We start from the raw sequence: 18,631 nt of genomic DNA on the forward strand, positions 1-18,631 counted from the left end.
AAATAAAAAAAAAAAAGTTTTATTTATTAGTGGCTTTATTTTGCAGTGGTTTTGCTTTAACCCTCTGATTTAGAGGGGATATTGGTGTGTGTGTGGTGGTGGGGGCACTCCTGCTTTTTCCTTCCTGCAGGATTTGAGCCATGCTGTTGGAAAGGAGCGATTTCGTCTTCTCTCGGAGTGATGACGCTGCACCACTTTTGGCATATCCTGCTTCCCCCATTTACCTGGGTGGCTGTTGCTGCTGCTGCTGGGGTTGCTGTTGCCTGCCTGCCTGCCTGCCTGCATTTCAGCCCTGCTTGTTTTCAGGAGAGCATCACTCATCAGCACGCAAAGGGAAAGACACACGATGAAATCTGGGCACTGCATTCTGTTATTGCTGCTGGAGGCGAAGAAATGGGGGAATGCAAGGTTTACTTTTCCCCTCCCTGAATGGTGAAAATGCGAGTTAAAGGTTTGGGGAGCAAACATTGAAAAAAATGCCATGCCAGCTAATCTGGTACATATAGGGAGGGCACTGGCAGCAATGCAGCATGCACGGAACGGTATGCGTCCAGAGGAAGAATTCAACCTATTCGGATTATTATGGGGAAAGCCATGGTGATGCAGTTTCACCTCAGAGGAGAGCTGTGCTGAAGATGGATAAATGAATTGCCTGGTATGTGTGCCTGTCAGAGCACAGCCATGGGAGAAAAGGAGTGGAAGCCAGCAAATGGCAAGGAAGAAGGAGAGCTGCATGCCGTCTGATTGTGTCCTCTTTGGTGTCTGCTTATTCCAGCAATGGTGATAGCATAATTTACGGAAATGTGCCTCGAGACAGAGACTTGAAATTGTAGACCGAACACTCCCTAACGCTGTTACAGAGGAAACGAAAGGTGTATGTGGCTGCAAAGACACAAACGCCTTGTGGGGGAAAAGAGAAGTGTGCAGTATCAATGTATGTCTGTATTTGTACATTGTGCATTGAGCTTTCTGATTTGGGAGTGCTTGGGAGATATTCTGGCTGCTGGGAGAAGCTTGGATAAGGGATCTATGTTCAATTGCCTCCGGTATACATGTTTTTCAAGAAATAGGAGTTGTGAGACATTTCTGCACACAAGATTCTGTAAAGTCTCTCTCTCTCTCTCTCTCGCTGTGTGTGTGTGCGTGCGTGTCGTGTGTTACACCTATAAGTCTTGAATTTTCTGTATGATTTAGGGAGGCATGTTGGGCTCCCCCTCCCCAGCCCCCATCTTTAAACTCTTTATAAACACAGCTGTACTTAGTCTAGTAAAAAGAAAAACATACTGTAAATATGAATGTGGTCAGTCTAATCAAAATAAATTATCCCAGATGACTTTTGTAGCCCAGCTGGCAACTGGGCTTAGTATTCAACTGAGATGAAATCAGTAATGTATTTACATTTTTAATGCATTTCAAAGTCAGCCTGTAATTTGTTTTAAAGGGAGGGGAGAATCCCACTGAATCCCATTGCTCTACAATGTATACTGCTAAGTTTTATTTCTGGTGTAGCATAGTAGTGGCGAAATGGAGTTATGTCTCTTTTTAAGCAGTGTGTATGTGTGTGTGTGTGTGTATGTATATGTATGTATGTATGTATGTGTGTATATGTGTGTGTGTGTGTGTGTGTGTCTGTGTGTGTGTGTGTGTGTAGATAGATAGATAGATAGATAGATAGATAGATAGATAGATAGATAGATAGATAAACTCAGGCTAGAAGTTTCATAGAAGCTCAGATAAATAGGGGAAGCTTGGCAGAAATGTCAGTAGCTGCCTCTTTGGCACATGCAAACATGCACAGCTGTGTTTTTAAATCCAGCAGCCCGAAGTTGTTCTGAATGTGTCATCTCCAGCAAGATTTTTCTATAGCCATGTAAGCCATTCTGGAATCAGCTTGCCTGTCGTTTGCATGATTTGTTACTGCAGAAATCACTTTCTGCTCCATTATAGTTTAGCCAGTGGTTGAATTTCTGCTTTCTGCTCTTAGAGTAAGAAAGATAATTAGGAAAATGTATTTTTCTCTGCAGTCTTGCTATCCTTCTTTTTCAATAATAATTCAGCCTTGGGCATTTTAAAGGAAGATGTGCCGGAAGGGAGGATGGACACTTGTAATTCACACGGAGCTGCACAGACCAGCAGAATGTCAGCAGCTTGTAATTAGCAGTCCCGGTGGTTACATCAGTGACCGTGTATCTTTCCAAGAATAACTATGATGTATTCTGTAAACTGAAGAAGATAGGCATAGCCTGGTTATCAAGCTTGGCTTAAACAAGGGCAAATGAATTAATGAATGTGTTTTGTCCATAAAATTCAAAATGGACAGAAGCTACATGAATGAGGGTTGCTGAGTTCTGCAGTTGAGTGTGAAGTTATCCACAGAGGCTGGAGAAATGTGGGTGGAAATGTGCAGACTGATCACTGCTAATACCTTTGCCTTATAACCCTGGATGGTCTAGCTTACCAGGTGGTTGGATGTCATGAATGTATCACAATTGAAAAAATAAATACAAAAAGGTGGTGTTTAAACTGAAAAGAAACTAAAAAAGACTGAACTGCCTTACAAGTTTACTGTTTTGAACTTGGTTGCTGTTTATCTATACTCTTTGGTATGTGATTTGACTTCCGATCAGTCTTTTCTATTTCACCAAAGAGGAGAAGAAAGTCAGATCTGTGAATTGCAGCAAAGTATTTTAAAGCAAATCCTGCAAAGCTTTCTTGGGAACAATTGCAAGACTGGAGCTTTACAAGGATGTTAACAGTACTATTTTAGACCTGCATTTGCAGTCCTGCTTGCAGGCAGGCAGTGAGCGATGAGGATGTAGGAGGTGCTTGATTTGCAGCTGGCCCTTTCCAGACACTTTTCACACAGCCCTTCCTGATTTTCCTCTGCAAGCCTTTGCAACGTGTGGTTTGTTGTTCTCTCCTGTTCTGGGCTGCCCAAATTGCTCCGAGCCTCTTTCTAGTTTCCCAGATTCCTTGGAAAAAAAGTCAGCCTCAGTTCAGCTCTTTGTTTATTTAGCTCTCCTTAATAATATGCTTAAAATAAACTGCACTGTGCAAAAATGTGTATTTTAGGCTGGGAACGTTCACATTTGGTGTGTGTGTGGGGGGGGAGAAGGCTGTGTATTGCATGCAAGCAATTGCTCCGACTGTCTCATGTCTCATCCTGATCCTTTCGTTATTTGGAGAGTCACAAAAGCCCACATTCTCCACTCCTGCCCTTTTGGATTTGGGCCTGCCTGACTCCGGGATGCTGTTATTTTTATGCACCCAACTGGGGAGAAAGATTTCATTGGGTTTGTGTGCGGGAGGAGACCGAGCAGCTGGTCATTAATGTCGAATCCATTGCCTGAGCAAAATGGAAGTGGACGGCGAAGGGCTGCGTGATTAATGCTAGCCTGAAAAGGCTGTTCCATCCAAGAGCCAGGCTTGTGGTAAAAAAAATAAATAAAAATAAAGCAGGAGCCTGATTTGATGGCTCTTTAACAGGGCAGTATGTCATTGTGTCGCCAAGCAATTGAGGTTATTATGGGGCAGGGCTGACAGACGGGACAGTGGGGTTACTAGACCGTGGCATTTTTAGAAATACAGGCCTGACCTACTTTGAGTGATCCTGGCTGCCAGCTGCATGGTGCATGGAGCCTCCCGATTGGCTGCCCCTGTTGCTAAGGGGAATTAGCATGAATTTTTCCACATGCGGTCGGTCTCGGTGATTGAATGATAAAAGCTGACTGGAATTAAAGCGATTCAGTTCAGCATTATGTAGATTAATCTTTCTCTTTCTGGAGACCCAGAAGGAGCGAGGGGAGGCAGAAGAACCCTAGCTTGGTCTTTCATTTGTTTTTGTTTTTTTCCAGACAGGAGCCTAGTTCATGAAATGATCGTTAGAGAAGGAAAGCGCTCTTTAAAGAGCCCGAGGCTGTTGAAGGACAACTGGTTTTTTGATGGTATTTCACTTTGGTCTGTTTTGAGACCGGCATGGAAACCCCTGGCTCCCCTTTGCTTTGCTTTGCTTTGCTTTGCTTTGCTTTGCTTTGCTTTAGAGGAGAGCAAGGGAAAGGGATAGTTAGGTTTAGTTTAGTTTAGTTTATTGTTATAGCACCTCGTACAACGAAATCAAACGTTGCATCTTTAGTGCACATCATGACCATGACCATGAAAATAAACACAAACACACACCCTTCACCCTTCATACATTGAACCAAAAAACCCCGACACTGCACTGCACAAAACTGCACTATACAGTAGAATTCAAAAGAGCTACTGCCCTGGGATAGATGCTGTTTTTCAGCCTATTTGTCCTTGTTTTTATTATTCTGTACCATCTGCCAGATGGTAATAATTCAAAAAAAGGGTTCCCAGGATGAGATGGATCTTTGAGAATGTTTTGAACTTTCTTAAGGCAGCGGGAGCTCTAAAGCTCTTCCAAAGAGGGGAGAGGGTAACCAATGATCTTCTGGGCAATGACATTAATCCTCTAGAGCACTGTCCTATCTGCCACTGTGCAATTGGCAAACCATACAGAGGTGCAGTACGTTAAGATACTCTCTATGGTGCAGCGGTTAGAAGGTCACCAACAGTTTTTCATTCAATAGGTAATAAGGGTGGTAGATTCAAACTTTATTCTGTTTTTTAGAAAGGAAGGCAAGTGGAATATAAGTAGTCCTCGACTTATAACCATTTAGTAACCATTCTTATGACATTTTATGATTTATGACCATTTTCACACTTATGACCATCTGCAAGCATCCCCTTGGTCACGTGATCAAAATTCAAATGCTTGGCCACTGGCTGATATTTATGACGGTTGCAGTGTCCCAGGGTCATGGAATCGCCTTTTGCAATCTTCTGACAAGCAAAGTCAATGTGAAAGCCAAGTTCCCCTAACAACCACATTAACTAACAACAGATATAATGATTCCCTTAACAACTGTGGCAAGAAAGGTAATAAAAATGGAGCAAAACGCATTTAACACCTGTAAGTTGAGGACCATACCAAGCTTAGGAAGGAAGCAATTTTATGCTATTTTTTGTTGCAGGCTGACATTAAGGTCATGTTTGCTGGTAAGCAGGCATAGATGGACTTCTGCTATCAATCGACTTGCTCAAAGACAGATTTTGGTGCTACCACAATATTGGAGACCAAAATCTGTTACCTACCAACCTACCTACTTATTTATTTGTTTGTTTGTTTGTTTGTTTATATCAAGATGTAAACATATCTTTAGATGCTCTGGGAAGGTATTTCTATTGCTGCTTTTATTGTGTGAATCAGATCTGACATTGGGCTAGCAGTTTTGAGCTTCCTGAAACAACAAATAATGAAGTCAATCAAGTTAGTTAAATATAATTGATTTTAATTTTCTTGCCAGTTTTCACTTGTTGTGAAAGAAAAGTCTATGGAGATTCTTAATCAGCCAATTCATGGTTGTCCCAAAGGTGCTTTATTCAAAAGGAAGCTTCTTGAATCAGAAGCAAAACATTTTCAAAGATAAAACCAAGAAAATCCAATTGTCTTTTGGTTGTGAAAAAGCATCTTTGGGTTGTGAAAGAAGGTTACACTTTTTATTTTTATTTTGCTAGGCTTGTTTTCATAATAATTGAAATTATTTAGGAAGAATTTGTAATTCTCTAAACAGGAACTGCTGCCATCTGGAGAAACAGAGCAAAACAAAAATTAAATTTTTTGGTTAGCAAAATGTATAATTTGACTCCTGGCTGCCACATAGGTAGATTTCCTCCACAATCATCTATCCCTAACCTATTATTTCAGGTTTCCCAATGGTGCCTCCATAGCGACTATAACTGCATCCACCTATTTTGCTCATGTTTGTCCTCTTCTTCTCTTTCCGTTCTTCATTCCCAGCATTACAACCTTTTCCAGAGAGCTGGATCTTTGCATGTGTCTGGAGTTGGATAATTTGCGCCAGGGTATGTAATGAATAATCATGTGTATTCAAAGACTCGACTGCTTGTCTCATTTACAAACTCTTGCTCTTACCCTTTATCATTAACCATAATACATATTTGATATATCACAAAATCAGTTACAGATTAGATGTAAATAGAATGTTAAAATATACCTTTCCCATATATCATTAACTATTATGTTGATTACATTTTCATTTTATAAAATTTGCTCTAGTTTTTGATGATGATCTGATCAATGACTACTGTTTCTTGATATGCTTTGGAAGCTCTTTCAAAATTCTTTGAAATAAGTTGGTCTTGGAGTAGACTTAGGTCACTATTACAGTGAGTCCTCCTTCCTTTATGTCTACAGCAGCGGTGTCAAACTGACTTATTGTGACGTGACCTATTGTGGCTTTTCCCCTTCACTAAAATGGGGATGGGGGTGGCCATGAGTGATGCATCTGGCCTGCGGGCTGTGGGCTGTGTGTCTGACACCTCTGGTCTACAGTAGTACACTTACAGGAGATACAATGTCAATCTAAAGAAAGCTTCTATGTGCCATAAAAAAAAGAATGCATGTAATATCTATCTGATAGTCCAGGTTATATAGGAAATACAGTTCTCATAAACATCATGATTGTTGTTATTTACTTGCCATTAAAGCAAGGACACTATAATGAACTCAGAAAACATTGCCTCTTTCCCATCATGTCATATATTCTCTTAACTTTAATTTAAAAATTGCTTAAAATTTGTGGCAAAATATCTGACAACCATATTCCATTCCTCTAAAGAATATTGGAATTATTATTTATGAAAACACATTCTGATTATCTTTCAATGCCATGAACAGGTAGAAATAGCTGAATTTAAAAAGAGAACATCAAGACACCCCAAAGGAATGAAAACAATTCTAAGCCCTTAAAAAAACCGAACACATTCTGAATGGAGCAGGAACTCATTATTATCCACCAGAAACTAAGGAATGGAAAGCCCCACAACAGGCTTGTATAATCTCCAGGCAACCTGAAATTTCTTTACAAGTATCCTCTACTCATAGTCTGCTGTTTGCATAGGTGGAAGATATGATTGTTGGAAGGATAAGATGATGCAAACTGTTTTTTTCAAATTTCTTATGATTTATGTCAGCCTTCAAGATTTTTCTCCCTTTGCTTTGCTTCTTTCGGCTCTCATAAGTAACGGGGGGAGGAGGGGGGAATGATTATGGGAAGTGAGCTGGAGGTGTTACAAACTAGAACTGTATAAGCTGGGGGGTGGGGTACATTCTTGCTTAGGTTTCTATCCTATGCTATGCGCAGCTGCAACTCTTTATCAAACTCTGTCAAGGTCAACAGACAGAAGCCTCATCACCACCTGGAGATGCCCACATGATATACACAACTTTTAATTGGATGAGCCAATTGAACTATTGGGGATGGGAACGTTGCCATTACTTTGTATATGTGATTTATGTGCCCATTTTCTCAGATTCAGAATTCTTTTGTTGCTACCATTTGATTTTCAGTAAAATATATTTTTTCTCTGATTAAAAGAGTCTAAGTATTTCTTTCTTGGATTTTGAATGGAGCACCAGCTGACATTATTCTGAATCTCCACATTACCAGCCCACCCAGAGAAATAATAAATTTTCTTCCGAGGGGATCTGAACACAATGTCAAATCCAGCCAGCAACCAAGAAGACCTGGGAGCAACTGGAGGACAAGATTCTCTGCTGCTAGAGGAAGCAGGGGAAGCCGATTTGTTAGCAGAACTAAATCTTGGGGAAAAACCAGCTGTAAAACCCAAATGGTCCCTGGGAGTTGGTTGGAAGGATCCTGAGGAAAAGCCTCCTCCAGGAGTGATCACTACCCATCGGCGTGGAAGAGAGGAGCCATGGCAAGAGAAGGAAAGAAAGAATTTTTTACTAACTCAAGCCATGCATCTTCTAAATGAAGCTATCAGAGAACCTCAAACTGAGCAAAGGTATGAGAGAGTGGAGGGGGAAGCAGCCCCCCAGCCAGAAGAATCAGAGCAGCCACCCCCATAAATCAACCTGGGCTAGCGCAACAGGCAGCAGCAGCCCAGGGGCCCCAGCGGGAGGAGTAATTGCCAGAAGACGTAGAACTCCAAAGATAATGCCCCTCAGCTGATGAATTATGACCTGTTCATGACTGCGCTGCGGGCCAGGTTTGAAGACCCACTTGCTGAACGTAAGGCCAGAATTAGGGTGAAGACCATAAATCAGGGGCGGAGATCAGTGGCCGACTACACCCAGGAATTTAGAGAGCTGGCGTGTCATATTCGAGGCTGGTCCTAGGGAGCCCTGAGGGAAGCTTTTAAAGATGGGTTGAATGAAGATGTATATCAAAGCTGTATTGCCAGAAGAGACCCCAGTGAGCTGCAGCTGTGGTACGTGCTGGCGGCAGAGGTGGAAATTGATCTGACCCGAAACAGACACCGGGGCGGGGTTTGGTTGGAGCAAATCCTCCCCCACCAGCACTCGAGAAGCCTTAAAACCTCAAAAGGGAGGAATGGCAGCAAAACCCAAGACCACTGCTTGCTTCCGATGTGGGAAGGAAGGTCACCAGGCTGCAGATTGCCATGCCAAGCTAGAACCAAAGCGGGTGCCAGGAGGAGGAAGAAAACCTGAAAAAAAAACCAGCAAAGCCTTACAAAATGGCGCTTAAAGCAGAGGAGGTTCTAGAGATTGCCCCTCCAAAAGGAGAGGAGCTGGGAACTCCAACCTCTTCTGAAGAGAGTGAATCCAAATCGGAAGACGACTCACTGGTAAGTCCAAACAAGGGCCCTATGACCATTCCAGTGAGATTAAGGGTACCCATGTCCGGAGCCAAAGGGGAAATGCTGGCCTTGTTAGACTCTGGGTGCACAAGGTCTGTAATCAGCTCGGAGGTAGTGGAGAAAATGGGCTTGAGGCTGAAGACTTTAAAAATGCCCATAGCCTTTTGCCAATTGGATGGATCCATAGCTGGGGGCGGCCCTGCACATTTTATAACAGAACCAATAGAAATAACGATGGGGAAGCATAGAGAGACTTTGTGTTTTATTGTGGCTCCTAGGATGGAACGGCCCCTAATACTGGGGTTGCCCTGGCTTCGGAAATGGAACCCCCATGTTGATTGGAGGAGAGGGTCATTGCGCATACATACTGACCAGCGCCCAGAAGGACAGGGGCAATCTCAACCGAAACTCAAGAATCCCACTGAACTGGCCTCCACTGGCACCGAGAACCTGAAGGAGGAGGAGAAAATTCTGAAGGAATATTGGGACTTAAAGGAGGTATTCAGTGAAAAGGCCTCGGATGATCTCCCCCCCCCCCCATCGTTCAACAGATTGCAGTATTGAAATTCTACCTGGGGTGAAACTACCAAAACCGAAACTGTACTCGATGACACCGTGGGATCTAGAAGAGCTGTGGTCATTTATCGATAAGAATTTGGAACATGGTTTCATCCAATCCACTAGACCCCGGGTAGCAGCCCCAGTATTTTTCCGTGAAAAGAAAGATGGCTCCCTTCGTTTATGTGTTGACTATAGAAACCTGAATGCTATTTCAGTGGAGAACGTGTACCCCCTCCCCTTGATGAAGGATATGTTGGCCCACTTGGCCAAAGGGAAATTTTTTACAAAACTCAACTTGAGAGAAGCATACTACCAGGTTCAAATTAAGGAAGGGGATGAATGGAAAACTGCTTTTAACTGCCCAATGGGTTGTTTCCAATTCAACATTCTTCCATTTGGCCTACAGGGCCCCCCTGCAGTATTTATGCAAATGATCTATCAGGTGTTACATGAACATCTATACAAAGGGGTGTTGGTTTATCTTGATGATATTCTTATCTACACGAAGACTCGTGATAAACATGTAAAACTAGTGCAGTCAGTTCTGGAAAAAGTTCGAGCTGCTGAGCTGTATGCAGAGTTGTCCAAGTGTGAATTCCACCAGGAAAAAATTGACTATTTAGGTTATCGCATCTCACATGATGGCATAGAATTGGATCCGGGGAAGGTTCATGCCGTTTTGGAATGGGCCCCTCCCTGCACCAGGAAACAACTTCAACGTTTCTTGGGATTTGCTAATTTTTAACGTCAATTTATTCCTGCTTTTGTGAAGATTGCAATGCCTATCACAAATTTCCTAAAAACCAAAGGGGAGGTGAAACCGAAGCCTAGTAAACCCCTGGAGTGGTCCATGGAATGTCAAGCTGCTTTTGAGAAGCTGAAATGACTGTTTGCTGCTGAACCAGTACTCAAGCACCCGGACATGGACACTCCTTTTGTAATCCAAGCCGATGCGAGTGATGTAGCAGTTGGGGCGGTGTTACTACAAGCAAACAAGACAGGGACTCTGCAACCATGTGCATATACTTCTCTTAAACTAATGAAAACTGAAAGACAATGGGCCATCTGGGAGAAATTAGCTTTTGCAGTTTGTTGGGCTCTGTTAACCTGGAGGCATTTCTTAGAAGGGGCAAAACACTCATTTGAGGTGTGGATGGATCATAAAAATGTGGAGGCTTTGAAAACACCTCGGAAGCTGTCTCCCAAGCAAGTTCGCTGGGCACAGTACTTTAAGCGCTTTAATTTTTCATTGAAGTACATTCCGGGGGGAAGAACTTCATGGCGGATGCTTTATCTAGATTACCTCAATATAATAGTGCTCGCCAAGAAGTGGTACGGCTGATTGTCCCAACCAAACAGTTGGCAGCTCCAGTGGTTAGCAGAGCCCAGAAAAAGAAGGAGGTTGATTTATCAAATGATTTGACTGCACAGTTAAGAGATGCTCTAAAACTTGATGATTGGTTCCTTGCTCACTCAAATAACTGTACGGTTAGAGATGGATTGGCATGGGTGGGGGCCAAATTATATGTGCCAGCGAAGCTGAGAAACCAAATATTACAGCAAGCTCATGACTCTAAAGCCGCTGTTCATTTTGGATTCATGAAAACCTTACACTTAGTTAAAAGGCAATTTTGGTGGCCTACCTTGAAAAAGGACATTGAGACTTATGGAGTTAGTTGTCCTATTTGTGCCTCAGCCAAACGGCCTCCTGGTAAGCCAGCAGGCTTACTACACAATGTGGCTAGACCAACGGCTCCATGGAAGGAAATCTCTATGGATTTTATAGTGGAATTACCTGAAATTGGGGGGAATACAGTTATTTGGGTAGTAACAGATTTGTTTTCCAAACAGGTACATTTCATACCTTGTCCGAAAAGCCCATCTGCGAAAACGTTGGCTAAACTGTTTATTTTACATGTCTACAGGTTACATGGAGTTCCTGAATGCATAATCTCAGACAGGGGTGTCCAGTTTACCTCAAATTTTTGGAAGGAGTTCCTAAAGTTATTGGGCTCCGCCCAGGGCTTAAGCTCCACCCACCACCCACAAACCAATGGGGCTTGTGAGAGGGCTAACTTGGTATTGGAACAATATCTTCAATGTTATATAAATTATCAGCAAGATAATTGGGCTGACCTATTGCCATTCGCTGAGGTGGCATATAATAATTTAGTACATAGTAGTACTGGGTTTACTCCATTTAAAGTAGCTTCGGGACAAGACTTTGTACCTATACCCGAACTTCCATGGGAGAAACCTAACATTCAGTCATTAGATGAATGGATAACACAGCTCCAGCTTACCTGGCCAGTTACCCGTAAAGCATTAGATGATGCTCATCAAGCTCATTAAAAATTTGCAGATAAAAAGAGAACTTCACAAAAACCATATCAAGTGGGTGACAAGGTCTTTTTATCCACCAGATATTTGCAGACTACACAAAGGTCAAAAAAGCTTGGACCTAAGTATGTTGGACCTTTCTCAATTGAACAAATTGTGAACCCTGTAGCTGTCCAACTGAAATTACCAAAAAACTCTTCGACGGATCCACCCTGTTTTCCATGTTAGTTTGTTAAAACCTGAACATACCTCTAACTCGAGACCAACTCAGGTTGATCCCCCTGTACCATTGCTAATTGAAGGTGAACAACATTTTGAAGTTAAAGAAATTTTGGATTCTCGAAAACGAAAGGGTCGACTCCAGTATTTGGTTGCTTGGAAACATTTTCCTCCTTCCCAGGCTGAGTGGGTGAATGAGAAGGATGTTAGAGCTCCTACACTTATGAAGGCATTTCATATTAAATATCCCGATAAACCCTAAAAATTAGTATGTTGCTGTTACATGTATATTTTCTATTACCTTCTATTTTTATCTTTTTTAGGACTAACATCTCTTTTCTAGGAGGGCCAAATGTCAGCCTTCAATATTTTTCTCCCTTTGCTTTGCTTTTTTTGGCTGTCATAAGTAACAGGGGAAGGAGGGGGGAATGATTATGGGAAGTGAGCTGGAGGTGTTACAAACCAGAACTGTATAAGCTGGGGGGGGGGGGTACATTCTTGCTTAGGTTTCTATCCTATGCTATGCGCAGCTGCAACCCTTTATCAAACTATGTCAAGGTCAATGGACAGAAGCCACATCACCACCTGGAGATGCCCACATGATATACACAACTTTTAATTGGATGAGCCAATTGAACTATTGGGGGTGGGAACGTTGCCATTACTTTGTATATGGGATTTAGGCGCCCATTTTCTCAGATTCAGAATTCTTTTGTTGCTACCACTTGATTTCCAGTAAAAGATATATTTTCTCTGATTAAAAGAGTCTAAGTATTTCTTTCTTGGATTTTGAATGGAGCACCAGCTGACAATTTACTAAAATCAGATTTTAAATATACAGTATCTTCTCTGTTCAAATGCTCCGTATTATTTGCAAACCATGAATAACCTCTAGAAATATCATTGCATCCTTGGCTGAAATATTCTCATTAAACAGTTCATGTGACAAAGGATCCCATATTTCTCTTTTCTCATTTGACCAAATGTATGATCTTGCAAACAAGCCAAAGGATCAGAACACCTTCCCTTTATTTATTGAGAACTTGCTAATTATTGCTTCTGAATCTCTCTCTCTATAAAAGCAAAATACCACTTACGCATCATTACAAAATCTCCAGAACCGTAAAGCCTACAAACTTGAAATTTGGCATGTATATTCCTTTTGGGTGTTAGGTGCTCACTAAGAAAGAATTTTTCAAAATGACCATTAGAACATTAGTATTTTGTATAATTATTAACATGCTCTGGTGCTAGGGAGTTCTATTCCCCCTTCCCACCTGAAAAGAAATCTGTGCCAAATGCAAAACACTAGCAGAGGAGAGGAGTTTCAGTTTCAGTTTTACTTTTACAGCACCAAACAGCTTTAGTACAGAACTGTTGAGCTAAACCGCGTACGCTAAACCATGCTCCTTGCTGTCTCCTTCTTGATCACACAGCAAATACTGTTTCACTTTCCCAAAGGCCCTCAACTCTCTCACACATGCGAGCCAGATGAATACCGATGGATGCTGGTAGGCAGAGGCAGAATTCCCCCCCCCCTTATTTTCCTCCCCCAAAACTAAGCCTGTCCACATAGTTTTGTAGCGAAGCATGGGTATTGACCTAGTCTCATATTTGGTTTACGTAATAAAACATACAGTGGTATTCAGTCAGTGGAGATAGTTTTAAATCTGTATAGTGGAAATGGAGAAAGGTCATGAGGTTGCTGATAAGGTTTATCAAAATGGGAGCAATACCTGTATTTGGAGCATATTCCATTGGGTTTTTTTCTAAGATAATAGCTAATCATTAAAAATAAATGGAGAAATGAGCTAGAAGCTACAATAAAACCCCTAATATACTCCAGTGCAGGTAATAATAATGGGCAATGAACTTAGTTACACCAACATAAAAATCATGTCAGATAAGAATGGGAGGATAAGAAGTAGTGATTATGAATGTGTCTTTCACTGCCTCTTACATGTTTTAGCAAAAGGCCACACAGTTATGGAAATGTAATTTTTAGTGGATTATATTTGTTCTTAATGATCTGGCTGAAACATACAACAGTAATGTTTTTTTTTTAAATGATGGAAGCAGTATGAAGTATGTGTAGTTTTCTTCTTCCCTTTATTTAAGTAATTTCAAATAAATAGAATTGATTGGACAATCTCAGTTTTACAGGTGGGAAATGAATCTGCTGCTGTATAGACTGATTGATCAAAGAACATTTTCAAAGAGGAACAAGCTGGTTCACTTACTGAAAATGTATACACCGAAACAAATTGTAAGCTAAAAGGTAAATCCTTTAAACATACGGCATATGCAATTAAGAATATTCAAGGAAAATGTAAAGTTAAGTGTTCAGTAAAAAACACTGATCTCATTTTTCATAACTATTTGGCTTCTTATTTATAACATGATTTGTCCTTTGACACTCAAACTAAATCAGTTTGATTTCTAAGATAATTCACGATGTCTTCCAATTTTTAAACTCTGTCTTGACTTTAAAGATTGAAAGGTATTTCTTTTAGTCCTAAGCATCTTAGATTTGTGATGCTTTCATATGAAATTAAAAAAAAGATTTTATTATTTATTCCTACCATTCTCCTTTGTCCATTTTCACTGTAGAAATCTTGCCAGGGTATAAGGATGAGCTTGGATTGGACTCTAAACTTTAAGGGTAAACACACTCATAATAAAGTGCTGAAGACATCGTGTGAAGATAGCAGTGTTAGTCTGTGGTGGCAAAAATCAGGCCAAGTCTGATAACACTTTTTCTAACTAACCAGTTTTGATAACAGTAATAAGCTTTTAATAAAACTAATCAGAAGCTATCAGACAACAGATTTTTATCATTTTGAAATAGCAGTATTAAGGTTTTTTTTTTCTGTGCTAAGATCTTTTTACTCATTTCAGCTAAATATGTACCAAAGGCTATTCTGCATGCGCCTTTCAGTGTTGTTATTTGAACAACCTCATTCTTAGTAGGAAAAATTAAAATGGATCAGGACAAAACTAAGGTAATCATCTTTAGGTCTGAAATTTCACATTAATGTATAACAAATGAAGATATATTTCTTTAGCGATAGAATGCATGGCAGAGTATAATCAAAAAATCAAAAGGGCAAACAGCCATAAACAAGAAAAGTTTGACAATCATTTCTATAAAACCCTTTAAAACAGGTGTATCACACTCAATTTCATTGAGGGCTGCATTAGGGTTGTGTTTGACCTCAGGGTCAAGGTGGGCATGGCCATCTCGATGTCATGTCAGGAGCACCTGTGATGGCCCAAGCACTCTGCCAGCAAAAACAGGCTCCCGAGCTCCGTTTTCAGCTGTGACAGCCTCCTGCAATGCCCTGCCTGTGAAAAGAGAGCTCAGGAGGCCCTCCTGAACTCTGTTTTCGCTGGCAGAGGCACCGCAGGCTGGTCCTTCATGGCAGCCTGGTGAGCCAGATCTACACACCCCATGGGCCAGGTCTAGCCCTGGGCCTTTAGTTTGACACCCCTGCTCTAAAATAATGTGCAAGTAAAATATCTATGCTTTGCTCAAAAAGACCCTATAGCTTATTATATAAATAACTAGTTTATAATTAGACAATGAAATAAAAACATATTGTTTGTAATAAATATATTTCTGGAGAAAAGATAATGTAGAGATGGGTAATATAGTCAAAGAGACCTCTTCTCACTTTTAATGGACAGATCTTGATGAAGGGGTTCAGGCCTTATTAAAAGGTGTGGAATTGTTTGTACCTTCAAGTCAGTCTTAACTAAACAGTGATGTCTGTGTGGGTTTTCTGGCAACATTTTTCAAAAGTGGTTTGCCATAGCTACTTCCTAGGGCTGACAATGAGTGAGTGGCACAAGTTCACTCAGCTGGTTTTGGGCTTAAGGTGAGATTGTGGTTTTTAACCCACTATACCAAACTGACTTAGTAAAGGAGGATGTTTTTGTCTGTAGTAATTGGGATGTCTTTGAGTCTGTCTTGGTTCCTAGTGACTGCCTGGATTAGTCCCTCCACCTTTCTTGGCAAGATTTTTTGGAGTAGTTGTAATTGCCTGTTTCCTAGGACAGAGAGAGAGTGTTGGGCCAAGGTCACCAAGCTGGATTTGGGCCCAAGCCAGCTAAAGCTCATGGTCTCCCAGTTCCTAGCCTGGTGACTTAATTACCACACAAAATTAACTCTCGAGAGAGAAAACACACCCTTCGATACCAAGATGCCAAATTGTTATGGCAGAATCTCTAATCTTAGTTCCATTCAGAAGTATGATTTCCTTGGGCCAGTCACTCACTCTCAGCTCTAGGAAGAAGGCAATGGGAAACCACTGGCAATGGAAATTTTGTGCTCAATTGTGGTTGTAAGTCAGTTGGGATCTACAAACTTTAGCACATCTACATTTTAGAACAGGTAGAATGGCTGAAAGGTCGATATGATCTTTGGAGTTCAAAAAAGCATTAACTGTATCCATGAGTTCAGGCTGCACAAAAATTATGCATTAAAGTGGAACTCCTGAACGGGAGTTCTAAATACATAACCATGCTCCTATTGTCAGTTGTTATAGAAATTACTTCAATGTTGTAAAGCTTTTAATTTAAGGCTCTGAAATGTATTATTGTTAAGTTTTGTATTCTTTTCTTTTCAAGACAGAATAACTAGGCAAGCTTTCAAAGCAGTAAATGAAAGCCAGTTATTAGCCTGCTTGGAAGCACTGTGAGGGCACAGGGCCATATGAAGTGGCACCAATACAGCTTTGCATTGGTCTTGAACTAGCAGCTGCTGTAAATCATTTTCAATTATTTACACATTGCACTAAGCCAGATTTACTTTAATTAATTTGTTTTAATCATGTTCTGCTGAATAAACTGTGGTTGGCAGATTCACACATCTTGCAAAGCCAAACAAGTCCCACAATAAGTTACTGTGATGTGTGAACCCATTTAATATTTAATCATGAGGGGAAAGAGGAATGTAGGCAGTGGATTCTGGTCAGTTATTACTGATTTATTAGATATTTTCTGGGTATTGAGAATTTTACTCTCAATTCAATTAAAAGAACTTTTCTTTCCTAAAATTCAAACATCTGCCTATGCTCTCAAGTTACTTCACAACAACACCATATGATTGCAGGGGTGGGATTCAAATTATTTAGCAACCGGTTCTGTGGGCATGGCTTAGTTGGTGGGTGTGGCTTGGTGGTCACGTGACTGGGTGGACGTGGCTTGGTGGTCATAATATTGGCTGGGCGTGGCCAACTCAATATCACTCACATCGAAGCACGCATCTCCTCGCCTGGCGTCTCATGACTGTGGGGATGCTGCAATAGTTGTAAGTGTGAAAAATGGCCATAGGACACTTTTTTCAGTGCCATTGTAACTTTGAATGGTTACTCCACACAAGCAAAGTACCAGCAAAGGAGGGGAAAAAAACTCCAGAGAAGTTCCTGAGACAGGAAGTCTAGTCCTGCCAAGAATGTAATAAGAGTTAACAGAGAGGCAGTTTCTGTAAGCAACACCAGAATGTTTTCTTCCTGCCTTCCTTACAGGATTAGGCCAGTAATTTCTTCTAACAACTGGTTTTCCGAACTGCTTAGAATGTTAACAACCAGTTCTAGAGAATAGGTGTGAACTGGTAGAATCCCATCCCTGTATGATTGGCTCAAAGCAAGGTTACTGTTGCACTGTTGGATTATGCTCATTTTTTGTGCTCCAGTTTATTCCAAAGGCTCAGAAACATGCATATGCATTGTTTCTAAAATTCCCATTTCATTCAAGCTGTAAAATTCCACTGTACACTAAAAATGAAAATAATGGTGCTGCTGGCAATATTATTATTATTTTTTTGAAATTTTATTTCAGACTGAGTCAATGAAATACATGTAACTAAACTCAGTTAGATCAACAATACAGTTTTACTGATGAAAATTATCCTTCAAGAACTGCTAGGTTCCTTTCCAACTTCAAGCTAAACTGATGATCCAGGAATGACTATGAGGCTTGCAGGGATCAAAGAGTATAGTGACAGTTTTGGTTAGAAAAAGTTAGATTGGAATCCACCACTACATTTTTGTGATGAGATATATATGTGAATGACAAATAGCCATTGATGATAAAGGTTATTTCACAAGAGATGGGGCTTTGGAAAGGTTGCTGAACATAGCCGAAATGTACAAATAATTGAATTATTATAAGACTCCGCAAGCCAAACTTCACATAAAAGGAATTCCGTTCAAGAGGGTTTCCATTTAGATCCTTGTCTGAGAACATGTGCAAAAAATGCTTTATTACAACTGAGTTAAGTCACAGCTTGAAGCAAAAGCAACTTAAATCCAGAAAACCACCATTAAAAAGCACACATGTATACACACATGCACGTATGCAGCTTTTTTTCAGCTGCTGTAACCATGTGCTGCCTCAGCATTTGCCAGTGTTGTTTTTTTCCTCTAATGGAGGGACATAAGGGAAATAACTTAAGAGTTCCTTGAATCCTTCTTTGTATTCGGGCAGCTGATACATGAATAAACCAAATGTGTATTTAGGCATGTAGAGCCAATTCATTTCCAATATTCTTTTGCACTAAGAAGAAAAATAATATGGCAGTAATACTGCTACATGTTTTTCCAATAAGGGGAAAGGAAAGAATAAAACCTTGGTAATAGAAGGTAAAGAGGAGATAGGGTTTCTTTTTTAAAGCAGGACGAAGGACACTAAAGACACTTATTTCTCATATCAACTGTGAAATTCCAGAGGGTTTTACTATCAATACACCTACCCCCCACCCCACTTGGAATGGAGGACAGGCAAAGCTCAGTCTTCAGTT

General features: G+C 40.8%; 1 protein-coding gene across 15 annotated transcripts in view; it reads left to right on the forward strand.

The window, feature by feature from the left end:
• Positions 1 to 18,631, forward strand: part of LOC113435409 (uncharacterized) — a 263,948-nt gene that overhangs the window by 207,168 nt on the left and 38,149 nt on the right. For 5 of the 15 annotated variants that reach the window (XR_015743128.1, XR_015743124.1, XM_087930948.1 and 2 more), the window contains one exon: positions 5,864 to 5,928. The exons of the other annotated variants lie outside the window; for them this stretch is intronic. Coding sequence is in view for 3 of the 5 variants with exons in the window: in XM_087930948.1 (XP_087787074.1) it covers positions 5,864 to 5,928 (65 nt within the window). In the remaining 2 variants the exon portion in view is untranslated. The remainder of the gene's footprint in view (positions 1 to 5,863; positions 5,929 to 18,631) is intronic. 15 annotated transcript variants of the gene reach the window in all.

This window comes from Pseudonaja textilis, chromosome 3 (genome assembly GCF_049901715.1).
Source record: "Pseudonaja textilis isolate UNSWEBS1 chromosome 3, rPseTex1.2, whole genome shotgun sequence".
NCBI classification, from domain to species: domain Eukaryota; kingdom Metazoa; phylum Chordata; class Lepidosauria; order Squamata; family Elapidae; genus Pseudonaja; species Pseudonaja textilis.